Source organism: Emys orbicularis, chromosome 1 (assembly GCF_028017835.1).
Source record: "Emys orbicularis isolate rEmyOrb1 chromosome 1, rEmyOrb1.hap1, whole genome shotgun sequence".
NCBI lineage: Eukaryota > Metazoa > Chordata > Testudines > Emydidae > Emys > Emys orbicularis.
The window spans coordinates 128,618,781-128,645,293 of NC_088683.1; the positions used below are offsets into that span (position 1 = coordinate 128,618,781).

A 26,513-nucleotide genomic window follows, 5' to 3' on the forward strand; every position below is an offset into this window, starting at 1 on the left:
GGAGGAGCCAAAACCACAGCATTTTGAGAGCACAGGGATGCATCAAAGCCTCAACACTCTTTGGAAAATACTGAATAAATTGTGATCCTTCCTTTTTTTTTTTTTTTTTTTTTTAAACAAACTTAGTTCCAGTTTCTGAACAGACCATAGATCTGACCTTGCTCCAATTTCACACAATGACAATTAATAATATAATATAATATATGGAGATATACCTATCTCATAGAACTGGATGGGACCCTGAAAAGTCATCAAGTCCAGCCCCCTGCCTTCACTAGCAGGACCAAGTACTGATTTTGCCCCAGATCCCTAAGTGGCCCCCTCAAGGATTGAGCTCACAACCCTGGGTTTAGCAGGCCAATGCTCAAACCACTGAGCTATCCCTCCCCCCGAATTGATTTCAATAGGAGTAGCATCAGGTTCCCTGAATAGTAAAAAAAATTGTTTTACCTGTAATAGGTAAGGACTTCTAAATCAGACTTTGTGCCTTCCTTAGCCTCCTGGGCCAGATGCCTGATAGCTTTGCCATGTGGTTCCTTATTGCTGTCAATCCAGTAGAGCCAGACCTCCTCCTCATCAATATCCTCTGGGATGATGGAGCATTCCAAGGGATTGTCTATTTGCATTGAAACCAGCCTTCAAATAAATAACGCATACTGTAGCTACACATAAACCCTGTTACCAATGTGGCAAGAAAGGTAAGGTAACAATGACAAGTATGTTTCAGTTACAGCTGCTTACTTGGTTTGGATGAGGATGTCAGCATTTCCTGGACTCAGCATAAATTTACAGATCAGTTCCTGAGTTACCGGTATGGCAGTTGTGTTAGAAACGCACAGGTCTGATAGATAATCCAAGAATCTGGACAGGAAAAAAGCAAATTTAACAAAATATTACACAGAAGCATCACAAAGGAAATCTGTTTACCTATCTATCTTCGGTTTTTCTAGAATGCCCATCTCTGAAATATTCGCCACAAGGGAGCCCATAGTGCTAGAGTTATCTAAATACAGGCTGTATTCAAATCTTGATCATTGTTTATTCATATTATTACAACCTCTAACCGCTGAAGATCAATCTTGAGATCAATCCTGAGCTGTGCTGAGCTCTCAATCCCTGCAGCTCAGGGCGAGTGAGGCAAAGGTGACCCAAACAGCCCCTATTGTAATTTACAGCAGCCTAAAGGATGCTCTGAGATGTGCCAGTGGGGTTACTCCACTAAGGACTTCATCACTGGCCCAGGATCAAGAGGAGTGCTGTGCGCAGTGGACCACCTACCCACCCTGGTGCACCCGCCACTTACTGTCCCCTAATCTAAATACCAAGGATGGGGGAGTGACTGACAAAACAGGTGGAGCTGTGTTTATGCCATCCAAGGAATCCCCTATGCTGCAGTAATCCACAACTACCTGTTTAAGGCAACTTTAAATGCTTTCTGCCCCACAGTCACTTAGTGAGGATCAGGGAATGAACCCAAGACCTCTATCTGAAAACATGAGCCTCTGCCACCCGGACCAGGCCCATTAGCCTGAAGCGAGTAGCCGGTTCATAAAACTCTCTATGTAGTCTAGCCACTAAAGGGGGAGAGATTGCCACATTGCGTTACCATAGGTTACACTGGGGTAGTCAATAAGCAGACTGTGGACCAAATCCAGTCTGCTAGATGCTTTTGAACAGACCCCAAAATCTTTTTATTTACTTATTATTACAATTATTATTTTTTCTGGAGTCTGGACTTTGACTATACCTTGACCAAGAAAAGTGGATCTTGACAAAAAATAAATTGACTACCCCTGGGTTACACTTTCATTACCAAAAGCTTTCTGAACTCTAGAATGTTTGTGTTCATAAAGTATTTTTGAATGAAAGGTCTAAATACAACAGTACATCATATTCAGGAACCAGTTACTCCACCATTAAAATGAAGTTAATTACCTGCTACTTGCTAAGATGGAAGTAACAGTGCATAGCAACATTACATAACAGTTTATAGCAAAAATTAAAACAAAACAAAACAAAAAAAACACTGCATCTGATTGAAAATGCGGTGGAAATGTGAGTAGGCAGAAAGTAATTACTTAGGCTTGGCAGGTGGGAAGTACATACCCTGATTGTATGCTGAGAGTGTGAGAGTGAGAGAGAGTGAGTGTGTGTGTTGTGGAGCTCAGTTCTGCATACCTCATCTCATGCAAACCAGGCCATGGAAGTGTATGGGACTTTCCACATGAGTCAATGCTGTGGGGCAGGACCCAACTGCTAACAGTGGGTCATCCTGAACTGTTTTGTCAGGTGTGTTTTTAAACTTTGAATTGTTTTTGCACCTAAGGTATAAGCCCAACTGAAGGTTTTGCATTCAAATAATAAATTCAGCCAATCAAATTAAGATCCTTCCTCTTGCAAAAAGTGACGAGAGATCTTAAATAAACAAGGTCAATAGGACCCTTTACAAGGCACAGTTCCCTTCTAACAACGAACCAGGGAACTGGAGTACCAATATGGCCTCCTCTTCTAATTTTGACCAAGCCCAACACTGCTTAGCTTGGGGGATGTGATGAGATCACAGCTTCAGGTGATATGGCTGCAGATATATGCAAAGTAATTACAGTGATGCAATGCAACAGCCCCCAGCGGTACTATAAATAGCTCCCATAAAAGTAATTTGGCCCTCAGTACATGGACTTCATACATTTACATTATTACTGTATATTTACATTTGGACGTCTTATTTGGAAAATAAGTTACTTTTTTCATTAGACACTCCATTTATTTTACACTCGGACAGGAAGCAGTGGTGAAACCAAGAGAGTTGCAGGGATTTCTGCTCTCTCTAGTGTAACAATTTATACACAATGTGGGTTTATTTTATTTTTCCTCTGCCAGGGCTAAGAAAAATTTAAGCAAATAGAAGGCAGATTCACAGCTGTTACAAGAATAAAAGATTATCAATACAGAAGAAAGGTATGTGGGCTACTTCAAACCTTGGCTCTCGATTCCTCCTGAGTAAGTTAACAAATGTCTCTATTTCTTTAGAGGTGATGTGTTTCTCAAGTAGTTTTCTGTTGTTGTGCAACAAAGCTGTGATGGTGTCTTCTGCCAGAATATCATAACCAATCTGGGACTGCATGATGCAGAAGTTCTTGGCAATATATTCCTGAAAAATAAAAAAGCCTCAGGATGACATGTACAACAGCCTGTAAGAAGCAGTATCTTTCTTTTAGGATCAGCTCAATTGATCCTTCCAACTGATACTCAAAACCACATCTCTTACTAGTGGCATGAAGTGAAGTAAATCTGGGATCACTGAATAATGTACGCCAAGAAAAAATTAGTTGTCTTAGGGGTGGCCAACACTTCTGAGTCTTCTACAATCCCCTCCCCCAGCTCCAAATGCACAAAAAATAAAAGGAAAATTTGGGATTTACATTATTTTGAAGAAGTCTTCTTCTTGTTTTTAGAGGCAAGAAATATTTTCAAAGGCTCTAGAAAGGAACCATAGAAGTCATACACAGCATTTCAACACTATCTTGAGTCCTCCATGCCAGCAAAGTCCTTGGGTTGACTCATTCTCCACTCTAGTTCATAAAAATATTGGACCAAGTGGGTTTGAACTTTCTCCCACTCATAAAGGGCACCCTGCGGTGGTAGGTTGGGCAGCTTGACTGAATCTGTCCTGCTTCCGAGACCACTATTACTCTTTGCTTCAAAAATCTGGCAGTGAGAAGAATTCAAAAATCCATGCAACTCTCCCACTTTCTAGTCTGACATCCAAGAGCATAATTTTAGTGATACAGCAGAGACCCACAAACTGGGAGTCCCATTCTCATGTTTGAACCTGTGGAGCTTATAAAGAGGAAGAAATGGTATGGAGCATGTGCCCAGGAAATGAAACCATAACATTTCAAAGCTGTTCACTGGTCTCATAAAAATTCCTAAACAAAAATACCATTGTTCAGCATGAGAAGTCAATGCTTTAATGATTGATTTGCTATATACTAATGCACACAGAGCCCAGTCCACCAACCCCTTCTTACAAGAGTGGTTTCATTGGAATACAACGGGATTCCAAATACAAGTACAGAGCACAGGGTTAGACCTAGAGTATACAATTCTGTAACAATTTTGGGGAAAATATCTTGGCTACAACTGACCTGGTTTTTCCTATAGTCCTGCTGGGAATGTCTGATGACTCTGTAACATAGCCTTAACATGTATTTGTATGGAGCATATCTCTGGTCTCCTAGATCTTCAAGTCTCAGCATCGATCCCTCTCCTCCTTTGTCCTTAAAAGGAGCTTTGAGGATCCCAAATATCTGTTCAGAATTAAAATCACTGAGGGTGAGAACAAAACCGAGATTTCTGTATGACTGTAGTTGGCCATTTCTATTCATATTTACACTAAATGTCGCAGGAGTACCTTAAGCCAGGTAAGAAATAGGGCACCACTCTTGCCATCTACATAGGACTGAATGTGATGGGCGGGGGGACGACAATCTCAGACATTAAAACAGTGACATTGTCCCATCGAACTACTCACCGACATCGTGCAGAAAAAATGTGGATAAATTTACAGTCAAAGGGGAGGACAATTCTGTTATTCCTCTTTTCCAGCCTCTTCACCATTGTTTATTCAAGAAGCTACTTTAAAAGAATATTAAGTCTGATTCACAAGTGCACAGATCTTAGCATGAACTAGGGTCCTTCCAGCTCCATGAGAATGCAGAGGTTCACCAGATGTGGAGTCATTTACAGTACTGGGGACTAGAGTAGGAAATTTGTTTCAACTTTATCATCCTTGGGCAAGACTTTACTCTCTCTTATAGCCATAGAATGCAGTGGAGTTGCACAGGCGTAGCTCAGAACAGAATATAGCCATTTATATTCAATTGTTCCCTCATCAAATGTTTCCTTTTTTCATTTAGACAACAATCGGTGAGCCCTGTGCGGCTAATAACACCTAGAAATCCCAAGTGGATGTTAACAAAGGACTATGTAGCCTCGTTAATTAAACAACCATCTTCCTTCAGGAGCTCCCCCATATGTACATATATAAACTGCTAATATCCAAAACATACCTGAGCCAATATATTTTGTTCCCTCATTAATTTTTGTCTTTCCCGGTTTGGCTTGGTGATCAACACATCCAAAACTTCCTGCCCATTATTAGGCACATCAGCAACAAAGAAAATGAGATCTTCTAACAGCTTGGTTACAAACCTAGAACGAGTAGAGAAATCCTTACTATACAGTTCAACACTTGCTAGGATTCATTAAAAAAAAAAAAAAAAATCCATACATTTTAGAACAGGCTTTCTGTGGCACAACAGAACCTCAACCACTGCAAAGCCCAGCCTGATATGTGCTTAAGGATTCAAGACTTTGGATCAGCAGAGGCTTAAATCCATCACAAGGATGTTTACCAAAGCATTAAAGAACCACAACAAAACAGGAAGCAAGTTGAACTGATGGACAGTATCCAGAAACAAGTAATCTACACAAATACACCAGCGACAGCAGCAAGATGTTTTCATATGCAGCTTAGTTTTTCAGGTAACCACTAATGCTGGCCACTTTAGATAGAAAGCACTGCATGCAGGCGAAGAGCATGCAAGCATCCACCTCCTATTCTGTACACCTACTAGCCAAGGAGGTATTGAAGGTGGATTTGCAAAAGACCACGTCTTGCATTCCCTGCTAAAGGGAAAGGGTGATGGTAAAGAGCACCAAAAGGGCAGGGGTACTTCTAATACTAGAAAATGGCTTCTCCATCCTGGAGGAGGCAGACGGCAACAGTAAGTTGTACATGTATATGGCAGAACATATATAGATGGAACTTTGAATTTCAAATGGACAACAGACCCCACTTTAACAAACATCCCTGAGAAGGGCTACAGGCTTTCCAGGAGCAGCTGTGCAAAAAGCCAAGAAGATCCCATGTGGGCTCAGTAACTAAACCTTGGGTGTTTGTGACCAGCTCATAGGGAAAGCAGAGGAAAGAAAAATAAAAGCTTTCAACAAGGAGTGGGCTAAATTGTGCCTGCAGCTAAACCCACAGACCTCCAAAGTGTCCGATGAATTTGGCCTAGTACATATATCCTACACCCAGGTTTCTAAACTATAGGGTCTAGAGGCATGTGGATATTCAGCTGAGATTTAAAAAAAGAACAGACTAGGGAATTTAAACACACAACTTCTATTACTCTCAAGAGGAACCATGTGCTAAATCTCCTAGCCCGCTTTGAAAATCTCAGCCCATATGCAGATCTCCTGGAGTACATCAACCTGTTTGGAACCTGGTCTGAGCAGAACAAGGCTCACAGTACACGAGTGCTGCCCAAGCAGCAAAAGGTGAAGGGTGCAGATGTAGGGCTGAGCAACTTGTTTGGTACTGGCAGGATCCCTACCTTTATAAGCCAGAAAGGGACAGGGAAGGGAAGAATGAGGACTACTACTCTTCCCCAGGAAATCACAGAGACACACAAATAATGCCAGCGTCCAGAAAGCACTATGAAATATTTTCAGCATTATATCACAGCAATAGCCCCACTACCGGATGATGCTGAATCTCAATGTTTCACGGTCACAAGGCTAATAGTGAGACGCACTGTTGTTACATTACACCCCAATTAATTACTTTGTGCTTCTCCGGCTCTAGTCAGTGATGAAGTGGCCTGTCAGCTCTTTAGGGTTAACTACCAATGCCTAGGCCATTATAGCATGCCATGTTAGATAGATAAATAGATTTATCCTATCTATCTATCTACTCTTGAACCTTCTGTTCCATTTATTATTGACAAAAACCTCTTGATTCAATAGTCGACAGAAGCTTAATTTTATCACCAAAAAAATTAACATTTTCAATAAAAAGCTGTGAATGAAAGTTACAAATTAAACAGTGCACAGAGATACTGTCTAATATTTAATTTTTCCATGGAGCGTTGAAAATAACTAACATACTACACCCCCAGCAGTATGATGTATTTGGCAGCAACGTGCAACGAAGTCTCTTAATTCCTGGGAGGGTGTAAAGAGCAGACACTCCAGTAGCACTGAAGTTGACGTATGGATGAATGCAAAGGGCAGACCCTCTATGAACAGCCTTTAGAAGAGACTATGGAAAGTAGGAGGGACAAAGAGGACAGGGGGTTATAGATAGAAGGGAGAGGAGTTGATGTTGAGCCACATTCTCATTTACACTCATTTACCATTCTGGCAGCGTAAAGGGGGTGTAAATTACACTGCCAGAGTGGGGTAAAGGTCCTTAATGTAAACGAGAATCAGGCTCACTGGATGCAGATGTTACAGAATGCAAACAGTTTAAAGTTTGCTCTATAATCTAGGTAAATCTTGAAACTCACATTATTTCTCCTTATCTATTTTAGATCATTTTAAGTCCCGCCCCCCCATTACCATAGTATCTGAGCACTTCACAATCTTCAATGCCTTCATCTTCACAACACTCCTGTGAGGTAGGGCAGTGCCTACACCGACGGAGAAGTGAGCCACAGGAGAGATTAAGTGACTTGTCCAAGGTCATCAAGGGAGCCTGTGGCACAGCCAGTCTCAAGCCCCAGGCTAGCACCCTAACCACCTTCCTTCCTACCGATCTATCTAGATTTTACTAGTGTGTCCATTACTGTGGTGTTTGGATACCATACATATTCATTTTATATGAAAGTGATCTGAAAAAAAAAAACCCATTACTGACCTCCTTTCATTTTGTGTTATTGTTCCATTCTCCAGCTTTTTAACAGTGGATGCTAAAACTTTGTTGGCATCATTGGCAAAATCCAAGTCTCTGACCTCAGACAGAGGAACCGATACGATGGCAAAAGCTTCCTTGTCTTCTTTTGTTTGGCAAGTCCCAATCTGAAATAGTGTGTTTTTTCAACAGAGTTTAATTTTGGTGAGCAATCCTCTATCTTCCTCTGAATTATTATATATCTTTATATGTAGGGAAGTTAAGTCATTCACAGACAATTATAGGAATGAGTTTGGAAAGTTAGCACACTTGTATCAATATTTACCTTCAACATCACTGGCCTCTCTTCTTCTGTATCTATAGGAATACTAGTACTGGTCACCCAAGTATTAGTGCATAGGTGTCTCAACCGAACATAAGAGTTCCTAAAGACAAACACAGTAAAACAACAGGTCTGGAGAAAAAGTGATGGAAGCGACACACTTCGTTGTTCTGTAGAATGTTTTGAGACAATAGGACGGAGAGACCACGAGTAAAGTTTTATTTAAGGAAAAGATGATGAGGGGAAGGTTTTAAAATCTAGTGTGAACAGAAATACTTCTGTGAATTTCAACGAAGTATGAAAACATGTTTTTTCTTTTATTTGAACAGTCCTCTGCAGAGTTGTGACCCTCAAAGAACGGCAACACATTAATAGTCACAGTCTAATAGCTCGATCCTGAAAACCTTTGCTCATGTGAGTAAGCTTGACTTCGATAAGTTTGCTTACATGAATAAGCACTTATAATATCAGTCAAACTGAGAATCAAGTGCACAAACAGCATGAATTAGATTTTTTTAATTCTTTCAATTTGTGGTGTTGTTAGAAACTAGAGATGGGCAATTAATGCAAACATTTTTCAGTGACTATTCATTCTACTTTTTTACATTAATTCACTTTGGCCAAGTTTTCAGTCTCCCTTTTCATGTTCACAGTCTGTGAATATTCATGCAAGTGAATTGTGCTAGGAAAAAGGAGCACAGAAAACAAATTTCAAAGTTGCATACACAAATATTACCAGAAACCAAATTTTAAATTGACACACAGGAGAATTTGTCCCCCAAGTGACTGAACGTTCAATCATGGAACAGAAAAAAAACCCTTATGACTTATCTGACCAATCGCAATTAAGCAATACTGTTCAAATTTCAAATATTCACAATTAATTTCTGCAGTAAAAACCTCAAAAACTATTTGTTCAATGAATTTGAACAACAAATACATTCCAAGAAACCATGCTGTGTCATGGGCAGTGCATGCACAGAAAACAAAGCAAAATTCATTGCATAAATTATTTACTGGGAATGATTCTCAGATTTATTAATGGTACGTTTTTTTCAAGCAGCATACTGGGCCCAGTTCTGCTCTCAATTACACCTGTGCAACATTTGCACCACTGTTTTTATATCTTGACAGTCTCCCTTTAAGTCTTACTTGTTTTATCCTTATAATTATTTTATCTAGTCACAGCAGCAGGATCATGTTTTATACATCTCTTGTTTATCTGGGAAGGCTCCTCAATTTCAACTGAGGAACAACACTAGCATATGTTTGATTTTTCTGCTTTACTCACCAGTATAATGCTAGAGAGAAACCTTATCAATGCAGCATTTTTTTTTTTTATTTTATTTTTTTTTTACCTTGGAACCAGGCAATCAGCTCTCTGAAGAGTGGTGGCATCCAGTTCAAAGAGAGATGCGATGTCATTTCCATGTGGTACAGAGACCAAAGTATACATAATCTTCTCCCCTGCTTGCCGTTTCTTCTTTGAAGCAGGAAGGTCGCCGTCTCTCTGTTGATTAGGCACAAGGGTTTTTGCTTGCACTGGGCCCTATTATAAATTCTCCAATTACCTTGTGGACAAGTAATACATTTGAATTTTACTTTTACATTCCAGTGAGGATGTGTTAGGGCCAGCTTTGGAGCATGTAACACAGAGGATGCAATCTGCCCTGTGGACATAGCGTCTCAGAAAGTCATTATAACAGGAGCAGGTCACACACTGCAGAGAGACTATAGTACCACGTACATTATTACTTGACACCAGCACTTCAAAAACCTGCTGTAGTTGCAGACCCTGGTCTCCCATCAGATGTAATTACACTGCACTAGTTTGGAGGGGGCCAAAGATAAAAGCAAAGAATGGATGAAAATCAAAATGTAAAGAGAAAGAAAGATTAGTTCAATTGCCGTTTTAAGAGTCCATTTTCTTTTCCCATTAGTGGTCATAATCATAGCACCTGATAAATGAGAGTGGCCAAGGCAGCTGCTCCATTCAAAATCAACCTGACACTGCATGGAGTGGCAGTGGTACAGCCAGCCAGCTGGACCCTATTAAAATTCTCAGCGTAAACTGCCAGCATATTAGGGGCTGGATCCTGCCTGGTGCTGTGTGTTCCCAAATCCTACTGATGTCCATGGAATTGAGGGAGCTCATCTAACAGAAACAGGGCCTAGAATCAATGGGCAGGGCCCCGGCTGCCAGCCCCACGCCTGCCCTGCGCCCCTGGCTCCCAGCCCCAGCCCCCTTACCCCTGTCTGCGTCCCCCCATCCCGGAGCCACAGCCCCACTCCTGGCCCCAGGGGGAGGGGACACGGACAGGAGTAAGGGAGAGGGCACGAGGTAAAACTTTGGGGACCACTGTCTTAAAACCTCCAATGCTGGGATTTGCACAACCTCCCCTAGTAACCTATTCCAGAGCTTAACTACCCTTACAGTTAGAAAGTTTTCCCTAATATCTAACCGGAATCGCCTTTGCAGCAGATGAGGCCCATTACTACTTCTCCCTGTCCTACAGTCAGTGGCCACGGAGGTTCCACTCCTCTTTATAACAGTTCTTAACATATCTGAAGACTTATCAGGCCCCCTCAGTCTTTTCTCAAGACTACACATGCCCAGTTTTTTAACCTATGAGAGTTAGACACCTAAAACCCACTACATGCCTATCTGCATCTTTGTAAATGTGGCCCAAAATGCTAAATTCCCAGGGCTTGACCCTGCAAACCCTTTCTGAAAGGAGTAATCCATATTCACATATGTAGCCCCATTGAAGTCAATGGGACTTCTGGTCTGTGTAACAGTTACTCCTTCTGTTAGGGCTGCAGGATCAGGCCTTTAAATTATATATATTACCAAAGATTTGCAATCAGTTTCAGATTAACAATTCCTGGCACATCAGGCACACAAAATATATGGTGTGGAAGAGAGAAAAAGAGGAGAGCCAAGGATGTCAAAGAAGAGAATCAGACAGTGGAGATCTGAAATGTGATTAACGTGATTTCTAGTGTGTCACTAACCAAGGAATGTGCTAAGCAATATAAAAAGGATACACTTGCTTTGTATTAGCTGTTTGATAAGACCTATACAGCAAGAGAGAATCAGGGTAGTGCTTTGATTACTGATACTGCCTGTTGATTACCCATCACAATTAGCAATGAATTTCACCAGATCTGATAAAACTAGTTCCCCTTCATAGCCCAGTGGAGAAGAAACTTTTCAAATCCTTGCACAATATTCACTTCTTCTATCAAGCCTGAAAATACTAACACTACATCCCATTGCTTTAAACAAGGGAGAGAAGCAGAAATCCTCCTGTAGCTGCACTTTCTTCCAGGGCATCCAGTGCCTATTGTGTTGTCAGTTTTATCGATCAGTGCAGAAAGGGCATTTCGTGCAAAAGGGGCAGCATGGAAGAAGGCATTTTATTTGTTTGTACGTGTGAGAAATTGGCAAATAAGTGAATGAAGTGACCTTCACTGGAATGAAAGACAAGTGGACAGGTAGGGAGGGGCAGAATTGTGAAGGGCCTTCAAGGTGAGGACATGAAGCTTGATCTAGATGCAGTGAGAAGAGGGAGACAAAGATGGATGCAGAGAGGGTAGTGATATGGTCAGAGGGGCAGGTAAGGAAGATGATCTCAGCATCTCTGTTTTGAATGGATTGGAGGGAGGTGATGTGGGTGGTAAGGAGGGTAGGGAGGAAGAGATTATAGTCATTTTATGTCTTCATTACAAGAACCTGGACCAGAGTTTTAGGTCTCTGGAGAAAAAGGAAAAGGGTGGATCTTAGGCTATGTCTACACTACCGCGGTAAGTCGACCTATGCTATGCAACTCCAGCTATGTGAATAACGTAGCTGGAGTCAATGTACCGTAGGTCGAGTTACTGCAGGGTCTACACCGCAGGGGGAAACTCTCCTGTTGATTTACCTTACTCTTCTCGTCGGGGATAGAGTACAGGGGTCAACTGGAGAGCGATCTGCACTCGATTTGGCGGGTCTTTACTAGACCCGCTAAATGACCGCTGGTGGATCGATCTCAGAGCGTTGATCCCAGCTGTAGTGTAGACCTGCCCTTAGAAAAGAAAAAGTGGCAGTCTGGATGTGTGGGAATATAGAGAATACTCCAAGAGGCACTAGTAGGGGTGGTCAGAGTTAGCTACGTAGATGGGTAGGGGAAAGGAGATCCAGTTGGTGTACCATTCAGTGGAGGACAGTGAGTGGGGAAAGGGAGGGAATGGAAGCATCAAATGTGGAAGAAGAAAAGCCTAACACCCTTGCTAGGGAATCTTTGTTTATGTGTTTGTTTTTAAAGTCATGGGGTGAGGTGTGTGAGAAGAGAGTGGCTGCAGAGGCAGCATTTCAGGGGGTCCAAGTTTCATTGAGTACAGCGAGATTGGAGGAGTGACAGATGAGGAGGTCATGGATGGCAATGAGCTTTATGGAGTCGGTACTCCTAACCAAAGGATAACACTGTAATGCATGCAATCTGAAAAAGAGCATCAGCACAAAATCTCGATGACTTGTAAATTTCAGCACACTATGCATATTTTTTAAACCAGTTACAGTAGATTATATATAAAATACAGAAAATCTCATAGCTACTGGATTACTGCCATTGGTTTAACACATTACACAGGAAGGAATTTTCTAAAACATGTAATGTTCGTTTATGTTGTGAAACAGAAATTTAATGTAATTGGAGCCAAATACTATAGTCCAACCAGAGGTAACATAAATCAGGCAAAATCAGACTTCTCCTTCCCAATACCTGGATATTTCCAAGTGCCCACTAGACTACTTTACTTCACAGCCACTAGCATGGTTTGCTGGTAACTATGCACCACCACAGATCTCAAGAGACCCCACTATTCCACTACATCCTATCCCCAGCGTCTTTTATACCTAAAATTCAGGAGACCTGCATGTGGCTTCACTTATGGAGCAGCATTCATTTTAACTGCACAGAACAGTGCAAAAATGCGACAGACCTGGAAGATCTTTTCTTTTAGAATGCAAATCCAATCTACAATTCCAATGGGTAAATCCACCTCCTGTGGCATAGAGAAAGACAGGGATAATGCCCTATTCCTGTATGAATACTCTACAGACTTCAGTAGAAATTAAATTTAACAGCCAGACTTCTGAAAATGCCTGTTAAATCCAGTACAATGTAGTATCTCAATATGTTAACCCAGTTTAGTAGGCTCTTATAAAACCAGCATTTTCATATGGCAGTAATGTGAACAGAACTCTTTAGGTTAGACGAGTTAAAAAATTCTATATGAAAAACGAGTAGAGTAAATTAATGGCCACCCTTGGCTCCTGCATTTTACTGAACCCTGGCAGACAGCACGGCAGTTAGCCTCCTATAACACCTTCCCTATTGACTCATTTGTGAGTCATCCCATTTTTAGCAGAGACATCACGTTGCAATTCTGTTGTTAGGAGCCAGAGACATTCTGTAAGAAACAATGTATGCGTTTTCAGAGCTGATTCAGACCTGTGTGCAACCGCAGAATAATAATAAAGTGCCAACATCCGTGTGTGTGTGTGTGTGTGTGTGTGTGTCTCTCTCTCTCTCTCTCTGCAAGTGCAGAGCCTCTCAAGTGGTCTGACTGCTGGCTTTATAGAAGCACAGACACACTACCATTTTAAAGCTAAAGACACTTATTTTTAAATTGTGCTTTTTGGATTATTTATTACCAAATTAATTCCTAGCTGAGCCTTTTAAAATACTGCTCCACTTGTTTAAACCAGATGACTTGCATTACACATAATGAAATTTTAATTAAGAGAGTATTTTTTTTAAACAAGCTCAGTTGCTGGAAGCCAAAAGGAAAAAGCCTTTAGAGACACAGTATTTTTTAAAAAATTCCACCTGGGAATTATATATGAAAGAAAACACTCACTGGGTCAGATCCTCAGCTGGTGTAAAGCCTAACTCCACTGAACTCCATGGAGCTATGCCAAACTACACAAACTGAGGATCTGGCCTTTTGGTTCCATGGCAGAAATGCCCTATTTATTCAAGCAAAAATAAATAAATATTAATCACCTCCAAGAAATCACAACATCAGTAAATGCCAGTTTGGAAATGCTTAGGGTTAGTGCTATCTCACAAAGATTCATTTGTGAGGGAGTTAGTTTACCCTTCCAAAGGCGGCAGCCTTTTAAGGGAAAGGAATTAATGAATCCCAGGTTCCCAGCTGTTCTTGACATTTTCCCAATGTTTATGGTGTCCCTGTGGATGCTGTACATTTGTGTGATTGGAAATAACAGACTTCTTTGCAGCATAATACACCAATTCTGAATTTAAATGGGAGCTGTAACATACAGCGCTGACTTTTTGATGCACTATACATTATAACCTTCCAATCTTCAAAAGCTGGAGAAGGCAGCATTTAATAAAGGCTTCTAAATTACAGGAAGACCTTCATGTTACATAGTCTCTTGGGCTTTGGAGGGGAAAAATATGTAACAAGTGTATTGACCTATTCATTGTAAGGCCAAATATTACCAGAAACCAAAACAGGATTTTTAAAACTCTTCTTCACTAGGCAATTTTGCAGGATTTTCAAAAGAGCCTAAAGGTAACATTTTTTAAAAAAGAGACAAAGTGACTCAACTCCCTTTTTAAAAGTGAATTAGGCCCTTAAGAGCCTAAATCTTATTGATTTGTAATATATTTGTAATATTGAGACTCCTAAGTGTCAGATTCACTTTTGAAAAATGGAACTTAAGACTCCTAAGTCACTTAGGCACTTTGAAAATTTTATCCAAAGAGAATTAAGTGCCCCATTCCCATTGAAATCCAATGGAATTGGGGTGCCTAACTTGCAAATAGGGTGCTTGTTTGTCACCAGCGCAGAGCTCTAATTATTAGAGCACTGGAAAATGAACCCCAATATTGCATAGAGGGATGAGTGAGTTACTTCTGGTTCGTTTTTTATATACATTGGGAAAAGCTTCCAAACTGACAAACCTACAGACCATAGACCTCTAACTTTATTTTACCTTAGAAGCTACAGCCTGGGAAGCAACAGAACAGGCTTCCCCATGCCCACTTTGTCAATGGTAAGCACTCAAAAATCATAAGCCAAGCCCAAAAAGGTAATACGTTTGGCTTAAAAATCATGAGCTGTTTAAAAAAAATTTGAGTTCTTTTTATTAGACTTCTAGGTTTCTGTGCCTTTAGGGTGCACTTGGTTCACATATACAGACTTTTCTCCACAACCACGAGGGCTAGAAATATATCTTTAAAAAAAAAAAAGAAAGAAACAAAGAAGATTCTTAGCTGCAGGAGTTGTGGCTTTGAAAAAACACTAATTAACACAAGACTCAGGATAAAAGCATGAGTTGCCAATACTGCCACAGTGTAACTGGATAGCAGAATGGAAAATTGCATAAGAATGCACAGTTCTTCTGTTAAGAAACACTAGGTTCAGTTGCTTGCACTAAGATTCAAAGTAGTTACTGCTGAATCATGCTAGCAGATGGGGCCAACTAGCTCCAACCTGGATATAAAGGGAAGGAGGGTCCAGAGGTAACTAGGACAGAGGAGGTTGAGGTTTATGTTGAGTTAGTATTGCTGAGTTACCAATAAAGCCATACATCAGGAAGTGTGTTGTCAATCCCCACAGCATTGAGCATTTTTATTATAGCTCCAACTCCTGGAGTCATGTGATTATGTCAGAACCTCAGCAATCATTTTTAAAAGTTTTTAGCACAGAGAAAAGCTTGAAAACGAGTTCCCTAAAGGCTTAAAAAACAAGAGGCAAATAAAAAGGTCCCCATATTTATTTTTTAAAACCTTGTGGTTTTTAAGTCAGTCTCATGATTTGTGGCCGGTGAGCGAGACAGGACTGACTGACTATTTTGAACACTTGGATTGGTTGGTAACAGATTCCCAATAGGCTTTAACTCAACCACCTTAGCATGTGCTAACATACAACTTGCCTTGTCGTGACTAGAGTTTTAGAAGTTGAGAGTTAGATCGAGCTAGCTAACATGATCTATCACATCTTTAAATCCTAGGCAAGACTAGGCCACAGAGGGTATGTCTACACTGCAATTAAAAACCCGCAGCTGGCCCGTGTCAACTGACTCAGGTTCACAGAGCTTGGGCTAAGGGGCTGTTTAATTGCGGTGTAGATGTTCGGGCTTGAGCAGCAGCCCAAGCCCTGGGACCCTCCTACCCTGCCAATCCTAGAGCCCAGACACCAGCCCGAGTGTCTACACTTCATTAAACAGCCCCTTAGCTCAGCTGGCACGGTCAGCCACAGGTTTTTGATTGTAGTGTAGACATACCCACGGCGTCTATATGCTCTGCTTTGGATGGGGTAGGATCTGTAAGCCAAAGCGTTTACACTCTCTATTGTGCCTTTACTGTGATCTGAAGAAAATCTCTAGGGATGCTAGGGTAGCTCAGTCTCATTGCTCCATGTATTAGCTTATAAACTTCTTTATGAGGGTCCAACCCTGCAAACACATTTGGGAGTAACACTGCTACAAAAAGCCCCACTGACTTTGCCAGTACGTATCATGCACTGGATTAAATGTTTGAGAGTCAGACCTTAGGCTGTCAGCTCCTTTTGGACCGAGACTTTGTCTGCTCTGTGACCTGTACAGCTCTAAGCACAGATTCAGAACTCAACAAATAACCAAGTTTATTTTGTCCTTGGTCTCTTTGCCGAAGAGCCCAGTGCTAAAGGGCAATGTGGAAATCTGTCTACTTTGAGAAGAATTAAGACAACCAATTAATGTCACATATGCAACCACCAGGCAGTATCAACTGGTTAATACCAATTACCAGCTGGTACATGCCGATATGACACCGGATTCAACCAAGTAACTTAGACATGAAAGACACCCTAGCCCGTTACCAATCCCTGAACAACTCAGTCCCCAATCTAGTATAGAGATGTCACAGTGTTCCATTTGCCATCTGAAACCAAACACATTTTTATTAAGTAAGAGAAAACTTTTCCTAACAAATAGTTCTTAGTTGTGCTTTTGTTTCTACAGTAGATGAGAGAGCCCAAGCTTGGTGGTAGCAGAATTCAAAGCAGCAGGAAATCTACTCTAATAGAGGCTATGGTAATCAAAAGTGCTGCCATAACCTTTTCAATACTCTGTGACCCTCTTCTTTTTCCCTTTCCTTCTCCTGCTTTACGGAGAATTGAAAATGTTTCGGCCTTATAGGAAAAGGTGAATAGGCAAATACCACCACCACCACCACTTCGCAGTTCTATAGGACTTTCCACCCAAAGATTTCAAAGCACTTTACGAACATTAATGAATTACACCTCCCAGTACCCTGATGGGCTACAATGAGACACCAAGAGTCTGAATAATTTGTGTTTTATATGTGAGTAAAACAAAAATATCCCTTGCACCCGGGGCTGATACTTTATATTAGATTGATAATACAACAAAATATCCTGCAGTACATTTAAAGAAAACATTCCACTTACCATGACCTTTCCTTCAGTATTCCCATCTGGATAGTGTGGATTAAGCTGAAAAAGAAAAGCATTCATTATAACTTTGTTTCATTATTTTTACACTGATTTTATACTCAGTAAGTATCCTATTTTTGCTCAGTCACCTATTATGTACATTGGCTCAGCGGTTAAAGCCAGCATCTGCAAATCAAAATTCCAGGGTTCAGTTCCACTGGCTACATCTTCACTGCAAAAAAAGGGGTGATTTTCCATCGAGATAGAGCTAACTGTGTAAAATCCTAGTCTAGACAAGGCACGGGTAATTTTTATCTCAATGTAGCCAGTCAAACTCAACTCTTCACCTCCTACCTGGGGTTGCCCTTGACTAACTACACAGAGGTAAAACTAAAATTTTACAAAGAGAGAGAGCACACTAAACACACATTCTTTTGCACTGAAGACAGTCAAGTGGACAGTGTTTAACTGCTGGGGGACTCAGTTTAGCCATTATTACTGGAGATGATAATGCTTACTTACGTCGTAGTGGAGTTGTGAAGCTTAATGCATTAAACTATTGTGAAGTGGTGCGAGACGCTTGGGTGAAAGATGCTACACAATAATAAACACAAAGTATTATTGTTTAACAGCATTTAATACAATTTAACTTTTGGCATTGGAGGACATAGGCAAGGAGATGATCGTTTATGTAGGTAGACATAAATCCAGACAAATACCTACACACTATGGTTGCACATAAAAACTTTCGAGAAAGATAATGAAACAATTCTACCTCAGTATTTCCAGCATTCCCCAGTATTAAAAATACCTGTGAAACATTGCAAATACTGAGATGACATTATATAGTTATCTAAACAAGTCAGTTTTAAGCATGAGCAGTGTGGGTGCGCATGTATGAAGGTTATAAGTATGTATAATGGTTTTACTGGCATAAGTTTGAGGTAGCCAAGGGTACATCTACACTGCAAAAAACCACCACACCCATGGCAGAAAATCTCAGAATCCAGGTGTACAGACTTTGGCTCAGGCAACAGCACTCAAAATAGCAGCATAGACATTCCTGCTCAGGCTGGAGTTTGGGCTCTGAAACTCAGCAAGGGAGGTGGGTCTCAGAGTCTGAACTCCACTACACGTGAGAACATCTACACTGCTATTTTTAGTGCCATAGCACAAGCACAAGTCTGTAGGCCTGGTGCAGAGACTCAATGCCACAGGCTGGTGGAGGGGGGGGGGGGGGCGTTTTCCAGTGTAGATATACCCAAAATTACCAAAGTGGTGAAGCCATGTGTAACTTAATAGATCAACCCAAATTAAGTGTCAGTAAAACCGTTTTATACCACACCATCATGATTTCTGATATGCCAAATATTTCACAGAAAACTACTGTAGAAATGTTTTTACTGAGTTCTTAAACATTTTATTGATACTATATTTTTCATATCCTTCCCCCTGTAAAGCCAGGCTCCCCTTGTGCCATACATCCTAGTGCACAGGCCTGAGAGGGAGAGGAAAGTGCTAACCAATACTATTTTAGAACTCCTAGAAAATTACCTATGTAATGATGTCATGATTTTATGGTATGATATCACAGTAAGATTACTGACCAAATGACTGCTCTGCTGCTCTGTCTGACTTCGGTATTTCCTTTAGCCAGCATGACAGGCTTGAAAGTCTGTTTTAACAGCTTGTTTTCTTCCTGCTATGATGCCCACTCTAAATCCTGTCTCAAGCTCTTGCTCCCCATAACGTCCCAACTAGAACTCCCAGATAGCTCTGTTACACAGAAACAGGAATGGGAGAATGCGGATAATCAATGGGACATGGTAATACCAGGGTACAAAATATATAGGACTGACAAAGTTGGTCACACTGGTGGGGGAGTATATGTAAAAGAAAGCACAGAGTCAAATAAGGTAAAATATTAAATGAAACAAACTGTAACACAGAATCTCTATAGCTAGAAATTCCATGCTTGAACAATAAGAGTACAGCAGAAGGAAAATACTACTGACCACTTGACCAGGATGGTGATGGAGATTGTGAAATGCTACAGGAGGGTAGCGAGGCTACAAAAGCAGAAAGCTCAATAATAATGGAGGATTTAAATGATCTCCATATTGACTGGGTACGTGTCACTTTAAGAAAGGATGCAGAGGTAAAATTTCTAGATCCCATAAATGACTGCTTGTTGCTACAGCTAGCCCTGGAACCTACAAGCAGAGAGGCAATTCTTTATTTAGTCCTAAGTGAAGCACAGGAGCTGGTCCAAGAGGTGACCATAGCTGAACTGCTCGATAATAGCAACTATTATATAATTAAAATTAACATCCTGGTAGAGGTGATAAAAAACCCACCACGGTAACATTTAACTTTAAAAAGGGGAGCTCAATGAGGATGCTTGTTAGACAGAAATTAAGAGGAGCTATCACAAGGATTAAAAGCTTGCAAGCAGCATGGGGATTACTCAAATGCACCATAATAGAGGCTCAGACTAAACGTATAACCCAAATTAGAAAAGACAGACAGAGGACCAAAAGAATACCACCCTGGTTAAGCAGCAGAGTAATGGAGGCAGTTAGGGGCAAAAAGGCATCCTTTAAAATTTGGAACTCAAATATGAAATCGCAGAACTACTAATGGTAGTACATAACCTATCACTAAAACAAGCCTCTGTACCAGATGACTGGAAGATAGCGAAGGTAACCCCAATTTTTTAAAAGGGGCTCCCAAGGTGATCCTGGCAATTACAGGCCAGTAAGCCTAACTTCAGTACTAGGCATATTGGTAGAAACTACAGTGAAGAACAGAATGATCAGACTCATAGATGAACACAATGTGTTGGGAAAGAGACAACATAGCTTTTGTAAAGGGAAATCATGCCTCACCAATCTGTTAGAATTCTCTGAGGTGTCAACAAGCATGTAGACAAGGGTGATCCAGTTGATATAGCATACTTGGATTTTCAGAAAGCCTTTGACAAAGTCTCTCGCCAAAGGCTCTAAAGGAAACTAAGTAGTCATGGGATAACAGGGAAGATCCTCTTGTGGATCAGTAACTGGTTAAAAGATAGGAAACAAAGGGTAGGAATAAATGGTCAGTTTTCACAATGGAAAGAGGTAAACAGTAGAATCCCCCAGGGATCTGTGCTGTTCAGCATATTCATTAATGATCTGGAAAAGGGTCAGACAATGAAGTGGCAAAGTTTGCAAACAATACAAAATTATTCAAGATAGCTAAGTCCAAAGCTGACTGCAAAGAATTACTGTGGGATATCAAAAAATTGGGTCATTGGGCAACAAAATGGCAGATGAAATTCAACATTGATAAGTGCAAAGTAATGTACATTGGAAAAAATAATTGCATCTACACATATATAACAATGGGTTCTAAATTAGCTGATACCACTCAAGAAAGAGATCATGGATAGTTCTCTGAAAGTTTCCGTTCAGTGCGCAGCAGCAGTCAAAAAAGCTAACAGAATGCCAGGAACTATTAGGAGAGGGACAGAAAATATTATAACGCCACTATATAAATCTATGATGCACCCACACCTTGCATACAGTGGCCAGTTCTGGTTGCCCCATTTCAAAAAAGATATAGTGGAACTGGAAAAGATTCAGAAAAGGGGAAACAAAGATGATCAAAGGCATGGAATGGCTTCCATACAAGGAGAGACTAAAAAGATTAGGGTGTTCAGTTTACAAAAGAGACAGTTAAGAGGGTATGTGATAGAGGTCTATAAAATCATGAGGGTTATTTCACCTTTTCCACAATATAAAAAACAGAGGGGACAGGATGACTTTAATAGGTAGCAGGTTCAATACAAAGGAGAGGAAATACTTTTTCATACAACACACAATTAACCTGCGGAACTCATTGCCAGGGAATGTTGTGATGACCAAAGGTATAACTGGGTTCAAAAAAAGAACTGGATAAGTTCATGGAGGATAATTGTTGATTCAGGCACCTCATGCCATCAATGGCTATTAGCCAAGACAGTCAGGGATGTAACCTCATGCTTGAGGCAATCATAAGTCTTTGACTGCCAGGAGCAGGGAGGGGAAGATGGGGTGAATCTCTCCAAACTTCCCTGCTCAGTACACTTCCCATGAAGCTCAAGTACTGGCCATTGTTGGAACACAGGATACTGGGGTAAGTGGACCATTGGTCTGACCCACTATGACCATTCTTATAAGAATGAGAGAGTCAACTGAACAACCAAACAACTAAATATAAGAGACTTATTCAAAATGACCTTGTGCTGTTATAGGTGTGATGGTGGCAGACCAGTTGCCAGCTCATGCCAAGCCCCTAGGCCTCACTGAAAACTGACAAATGCATACCTGGAAACCAGTCTGGCTCACCTGTGTGTTAGTATTTTTTATAACTCTAGCATGTATTTGAACATGTGTTAAGACTTCATAAAATACTTGTAGGATGCTGCATGTATTACTCTTACTTATATCTGTATCCCATGTTACAATAAATATTTAAGTGTTTGCTCTGTAACTATAAAAATGCTTCCTAAGACTGTAAACCCCCTACAGTCAGGGGAGAAGCATGACCAGGTGTGAAATATTAGTTTACCACAAGAGGTGTCATCTCCTCCCCAACACAAGAATGCCTATAGACACCAGACAAGGCATTGTGGAACATCAGGGGACAAAAGACTTTGTTGATTGCTTTCCCACACCTCTGAAGAGGGTATATGCACAAGCCCTCGTCGCATCACAGCTCGAATAGTGGGGGAAGGGAATAAAAATGCCTGACCAGAAGAAACTTTATTCCTCTGCTGCTTGAACTCTGAGGGGTGAAGATTTCTAAGCATAAACAAGTGGTCCTCAGCTGTTTCGCTTGAGTTAGCCTAAACATACAGAGTTGGCATGTTATAACAGCTTCTATTACCTTTTGAAACCTGGCTGTAACTCATTTGTGTGTGTATGTTTACCTGCTTTAACCTTGTAAATAACTAATTTATTTTTCCTAGTTAATAAACCTTTAGTTTACAGGATTGGCCACAAGCATTACCTTTGGTTTGAGATCTGAAGTACCATTGACCTGGGGTAAGTGACTGGTCCTTTAGGACTGTGAGTAACCTGAATATTGATGTGACATTTGGTGTAAGGGACCATCTGTCACAAAAGGCAAGCTTGCCGGGGCAGCAAGATAGACCAGGGTGCCCAAAAGGATCATCTGTGACTCCATGTTAAGGCTGTGACAGCGCTTTAGGTGTTCACATTTGCTACGTGGTTGATGAAATCTAAGTATAGAACACACAACCAATTTGGAGTTTGTGCATTGTTTTTTGACAGTCTGTCCTGAGGATAGTACTCTCAGTGGTGAGCCACACCAGACAGCATGACAATAGATTTTTTTTTTCTCGCATTTACTCCAAATCAAATGTTATTACTATTATTTATTATTTGTATTGTGACAGCCCCTAGGAGCCCAGTCATGAACCAGGACTCCATTGGGCTAGGTGCCTTACAAGCACAAAACAAAAAGATGGTCCCTGCCCCAAGGAACTTGAAACAAACAACTTAAATAAGATTAATTTAAGTGCCAGTTCCAAAAACACAACCTGATTCTCGAGGTCAAGATGGGTTCTTCCCGCTTGGTCCACCATCAGGAGCAATAAATGTTCTCAGGCCACATTCTGCACTATTACACCTATGCAAACTCCACTGTCTTCAACAAAAGTGCACAGGTGTAACTGGGGGCAGAATTTGATCCTACAATCAGAACTTAGTTAACAGTTCTGTTGATAACACACACAAAGAAAAGCAAACTGGCTCAACTTTTAGTTTTGGTACTGGAGGAATCAGAGAAAACTTTAAATACAGAGCAAATTCTTCAGCTAACATTAATCTGCATAGCCTTGTTGATGTCTATGGGGCTCCCCATGGGGCTAGCAGTCTACTTGGGCAGATCACACTGCAGGATTGGGGCCTTCAATTTTGCCATTTTTGAGTTACTTCTGCACAGAAAAACTAGGCTTTTTTTTTATAAAAACAATAAAAACCAGTAAAATATTTTCCCCACTTGCTTTGTTAAAAATGATTAAACAGATTATGCTCAAACTTTCCAGAATAATTCAATTTTGAACTGATCGAATGAAAACAGAAGACTAAAAAAAAAAAAAAAAAATCTGAGGTGCATCTTTAATTACAGTATTCTTCCTACTACCACAAAAGCCATAATAACCACCACAAAGTTATGTTAGGATAAAGTCTTAATGCTTCAAATCCACTCCTTTCCCTGATTTATAAAATACACTTTCAGGGTCCCTCAAACAGCCTAGCAAACAATAGAATCGCAAATAGAATGCTAGTAAAAAATTCCCTCCATTATTGTAGAAATCCAGAATTTCTCTGCAGATATTTAGACTGTAAATATGAAAACAGAACTAAAATGGGCCCTACTTGAGCTAAATCATCCTTCAGGCATTTTCAGGTCAATGGAGCTGTTACAGTTGCAGTGTTACTTTAGCATACAGAACTGTATTTCAACAAAACAGCCAGCACAAGGAGAAGTATGCAGCCAATATATAGTATGATTGCCATGTATTGTGAATTACATAGCTCAGATCAGCGGGACTGTATAAATCATTATTTAAACAGCTTCATTGTGTGCTACTTTTTTGAAGTAGGTACAGTATGTTTCCAACAGCTCCTTTTGTAATGCAGAACAACTCAACCATACTAGGCCTCCACAGCTTGTATTTCAACAATTTCAGACTTGGGCATTTTTAGCTTATGCGAGAAATAAATAAATAAATAAATAAATAAAAAAGTACCACAAAATAATAGTCTGGGCTTCAGACCTCTAATTATTGAAAATCGATTAAGAGAAAGACTAGAAAATGTGTTTCATTATGTGGCAAGCTTTGTGCCACTTCAGTTCCATACCTAAAGACTGACCCAGCAAATGCACAAGTAACTATAGAGCAATCATCTTCTAAGGGCATATCCTGGTTCCTGTGCCATACCCAAATAAAGAGGGTTAACTAAGCAGTCATAAGGAAAGCCGCACTCTGCAGCAACTCCTGCAGACTCAGAGCTAGCGGAATCAGTGTGGATGCGATGCACGCATATGGGGGAGATTTTGCATGTAGTTAAGCAGTCACAGATTCATCAGACCCAGCTCTGCACAACAACCAGCCCACCTCTAACCATCAGATTCTCATGGAGTGGATGAAGTACAGCTGTTTCATTTCTTTCATAAAACAGCACGATGAGCTATATTCTGCCTTGATGCAAGTGTGCGCACACAGCTCACACTGACGTCAATAGGCATTGTGAGAGTTTTCCTCCAGAATATGGTCCTACGAGCATGTGCACGCTGGTAATTGTAACTGCAATTTGCACCGTGTAATTCATTGGAACAGTTTGTGACTGATTCTAGTTCACTAGGGAGCTGAAACTGCAGGGGGACGAGAGCTTTGAGAGTGGTTACTGAATGGAAATCCAAGGAAGAGAGGGTGCTCAGCACCACCTGAAGGCTCTCAGCACCTCACAGGATCGAACAATTAAAAAGGAGTTTCAATGAAACAGAATTCACTAGCTCAGCATCTACAATAAGAGGGATTCACAGTGTACAGAATGTAATACCTTCTTTTAAATCTAGACAGTACTAGTAAATACTGTCATCTGCAGTGTTACATACTCAGACTGTGACCCGTGTATGTCTTATGTAACATGCTGGCTAAGTGTGAGATGTCTCACTCTAGCGGCTAGTCCATGTAAAGGATAAGAGCTTCGCTCCAGTTGAAAAGATCTGATGCTGGTGCTGAAGTTCCCATACTCAACACCTGTTGACAGTGTGCGCTGGTAGAGACTTTCACAAAGTGGTGGCCCATGAGATGACCTATCATTCATATTGTGGGAGCACCCTGGGGCCCCAGATGAGATCAGGGCTGCTGTATTAGGCACTGTTACAAACACTTAGTAAAAGGTCATCCTACCCCGAAAAGCTTACAATCTAAATAGGTAAGACAGACCAAGAGTGAAAGACAGAAGGCATTATTACTCCCATTTCACAAATGGGGAACTGAGTCAGAGACAGTGCTTTTTAAGTGACTTTCCCAAGACCACACAGGAAGTCAGTTGCAGAGCCAGGACTTGAACTCCTGAATTCCAGCCCAGTGCCTTACCCACATGAGCATCTTCCTTCACATTTCATTTGCTTAGAGGAGCATGTAATACTGTGCCCAAACACGTTGTATGTTACCTATAGGAGCTTGTCCATAGAAAGGATAAGAGCCTGCTATTACCACCAGTTAAGGGAGCTACTCTATTAGATCAAATGGTAAAAGACCTAGTGCTGAAGGTCCCAAGCTCTATCCCCCATTGACAACTGGAGGTTCATCACACTTACTGTAGTCAAAATAAAGTTTTTGAGTTTCCTAAGGGTGTGAATCATCTTGAATCCTCTGCTAAGGACATATTGTTGGCTATATTAATGTCTCGTTAATATTTTGTTGCCATTTTCCTGCATCTCTGTGTCATAAGATATATTTTACATCTAGCAATTTAAATTACATATTTCAGCTTATATTGCAGATGAGTGGCTTGAAATTTTCACATTTAGAAAATAAGTTGCTTTTAAAAACAGGGAAATACAGTTAAAGTGCCTGAAAAGGCTATTTGGAGATGCTCCCTAATTAAGGGGAAGATAAAAAGCCATACTGATTTTAACCAAATTTTGTTTCAAAGGAAAAGAACATTTAAAATGTCTATCCGGGGAAAAAACAAAGTTGCCAAATTTCAACTCAAGAAGCATTTTAATGGCTGGGTTAAAAACGGGATTTCTAATGGAAACACTGACAAAGAATGAAAGGAGATCATTCAAACACAAAGCAGTTTCCATTTCATTTGATATCCAACTCATTAACACTGTACCCAATCAACAGGAGCAACATGCTAAAAGAAAAAAAAAATACACTTCCCAAATCTTTCATCTTCATTAGGCTTGCTTTGTTCTCTGCTAACAGTACACTGATTCGCTTTCAATACATCCAAAGGACTTTTGCAC

General features: G+C 40.6%; 1 protein-coding gene across 3 annotated transcripts in view; it reads right to left on the reverse strand.

Moving 5' to 3' along the window:
• The window catches only part of ITPR2 (inositol 1,4,5-trisphosphate receptor type 2), a 336,580-nt gene that overhangs the window by 216,627 nt on the left and 93,440 nt on the right, over positions 1–26,513 (reverse strand). For 2 of the 3 annotated variants that reach the window (XM_065418895.1, XM_065418878.1), the window contains exons 10-18: positions 17,493–17,537; positions 9,380–9,531; positions 8,025–8,124; positions 7,706–7,866; positions 5,073–5,214; positions 4,149–4,310; positions 2,979–3,151; positions 742–861; positions 451–636 (exon numbers count right to left, since the gene is read on the reverse strand). In XM_065418895.1, coding sequence (XP_065274967.1) covers positions 451–636; positions 742–861; positions 2,979–3,151; positions 4,149–4,310; positions 5,073–5,214; positions 7,706–7,866; positions 8,025–8,124; positions 9,380–9,531; positions 17,493–17,537 — 1,241 coding nt within the window. Of the gene's footprint in view, positions 1–450; positions 637–741; positions 862–2,978; positions 3,152–4,148; positions 4,311–5,072; positions 5,215–7,705; positions 7,867–8,024; positions 8,125–9,379; positions 9,532–13,475; positions 13,479–17,492; positions 17,538–26,513 lie in introns of all 3 variants that reach the window. The other variant, XM_065418887.1, reaches the window with a different exon arrangement.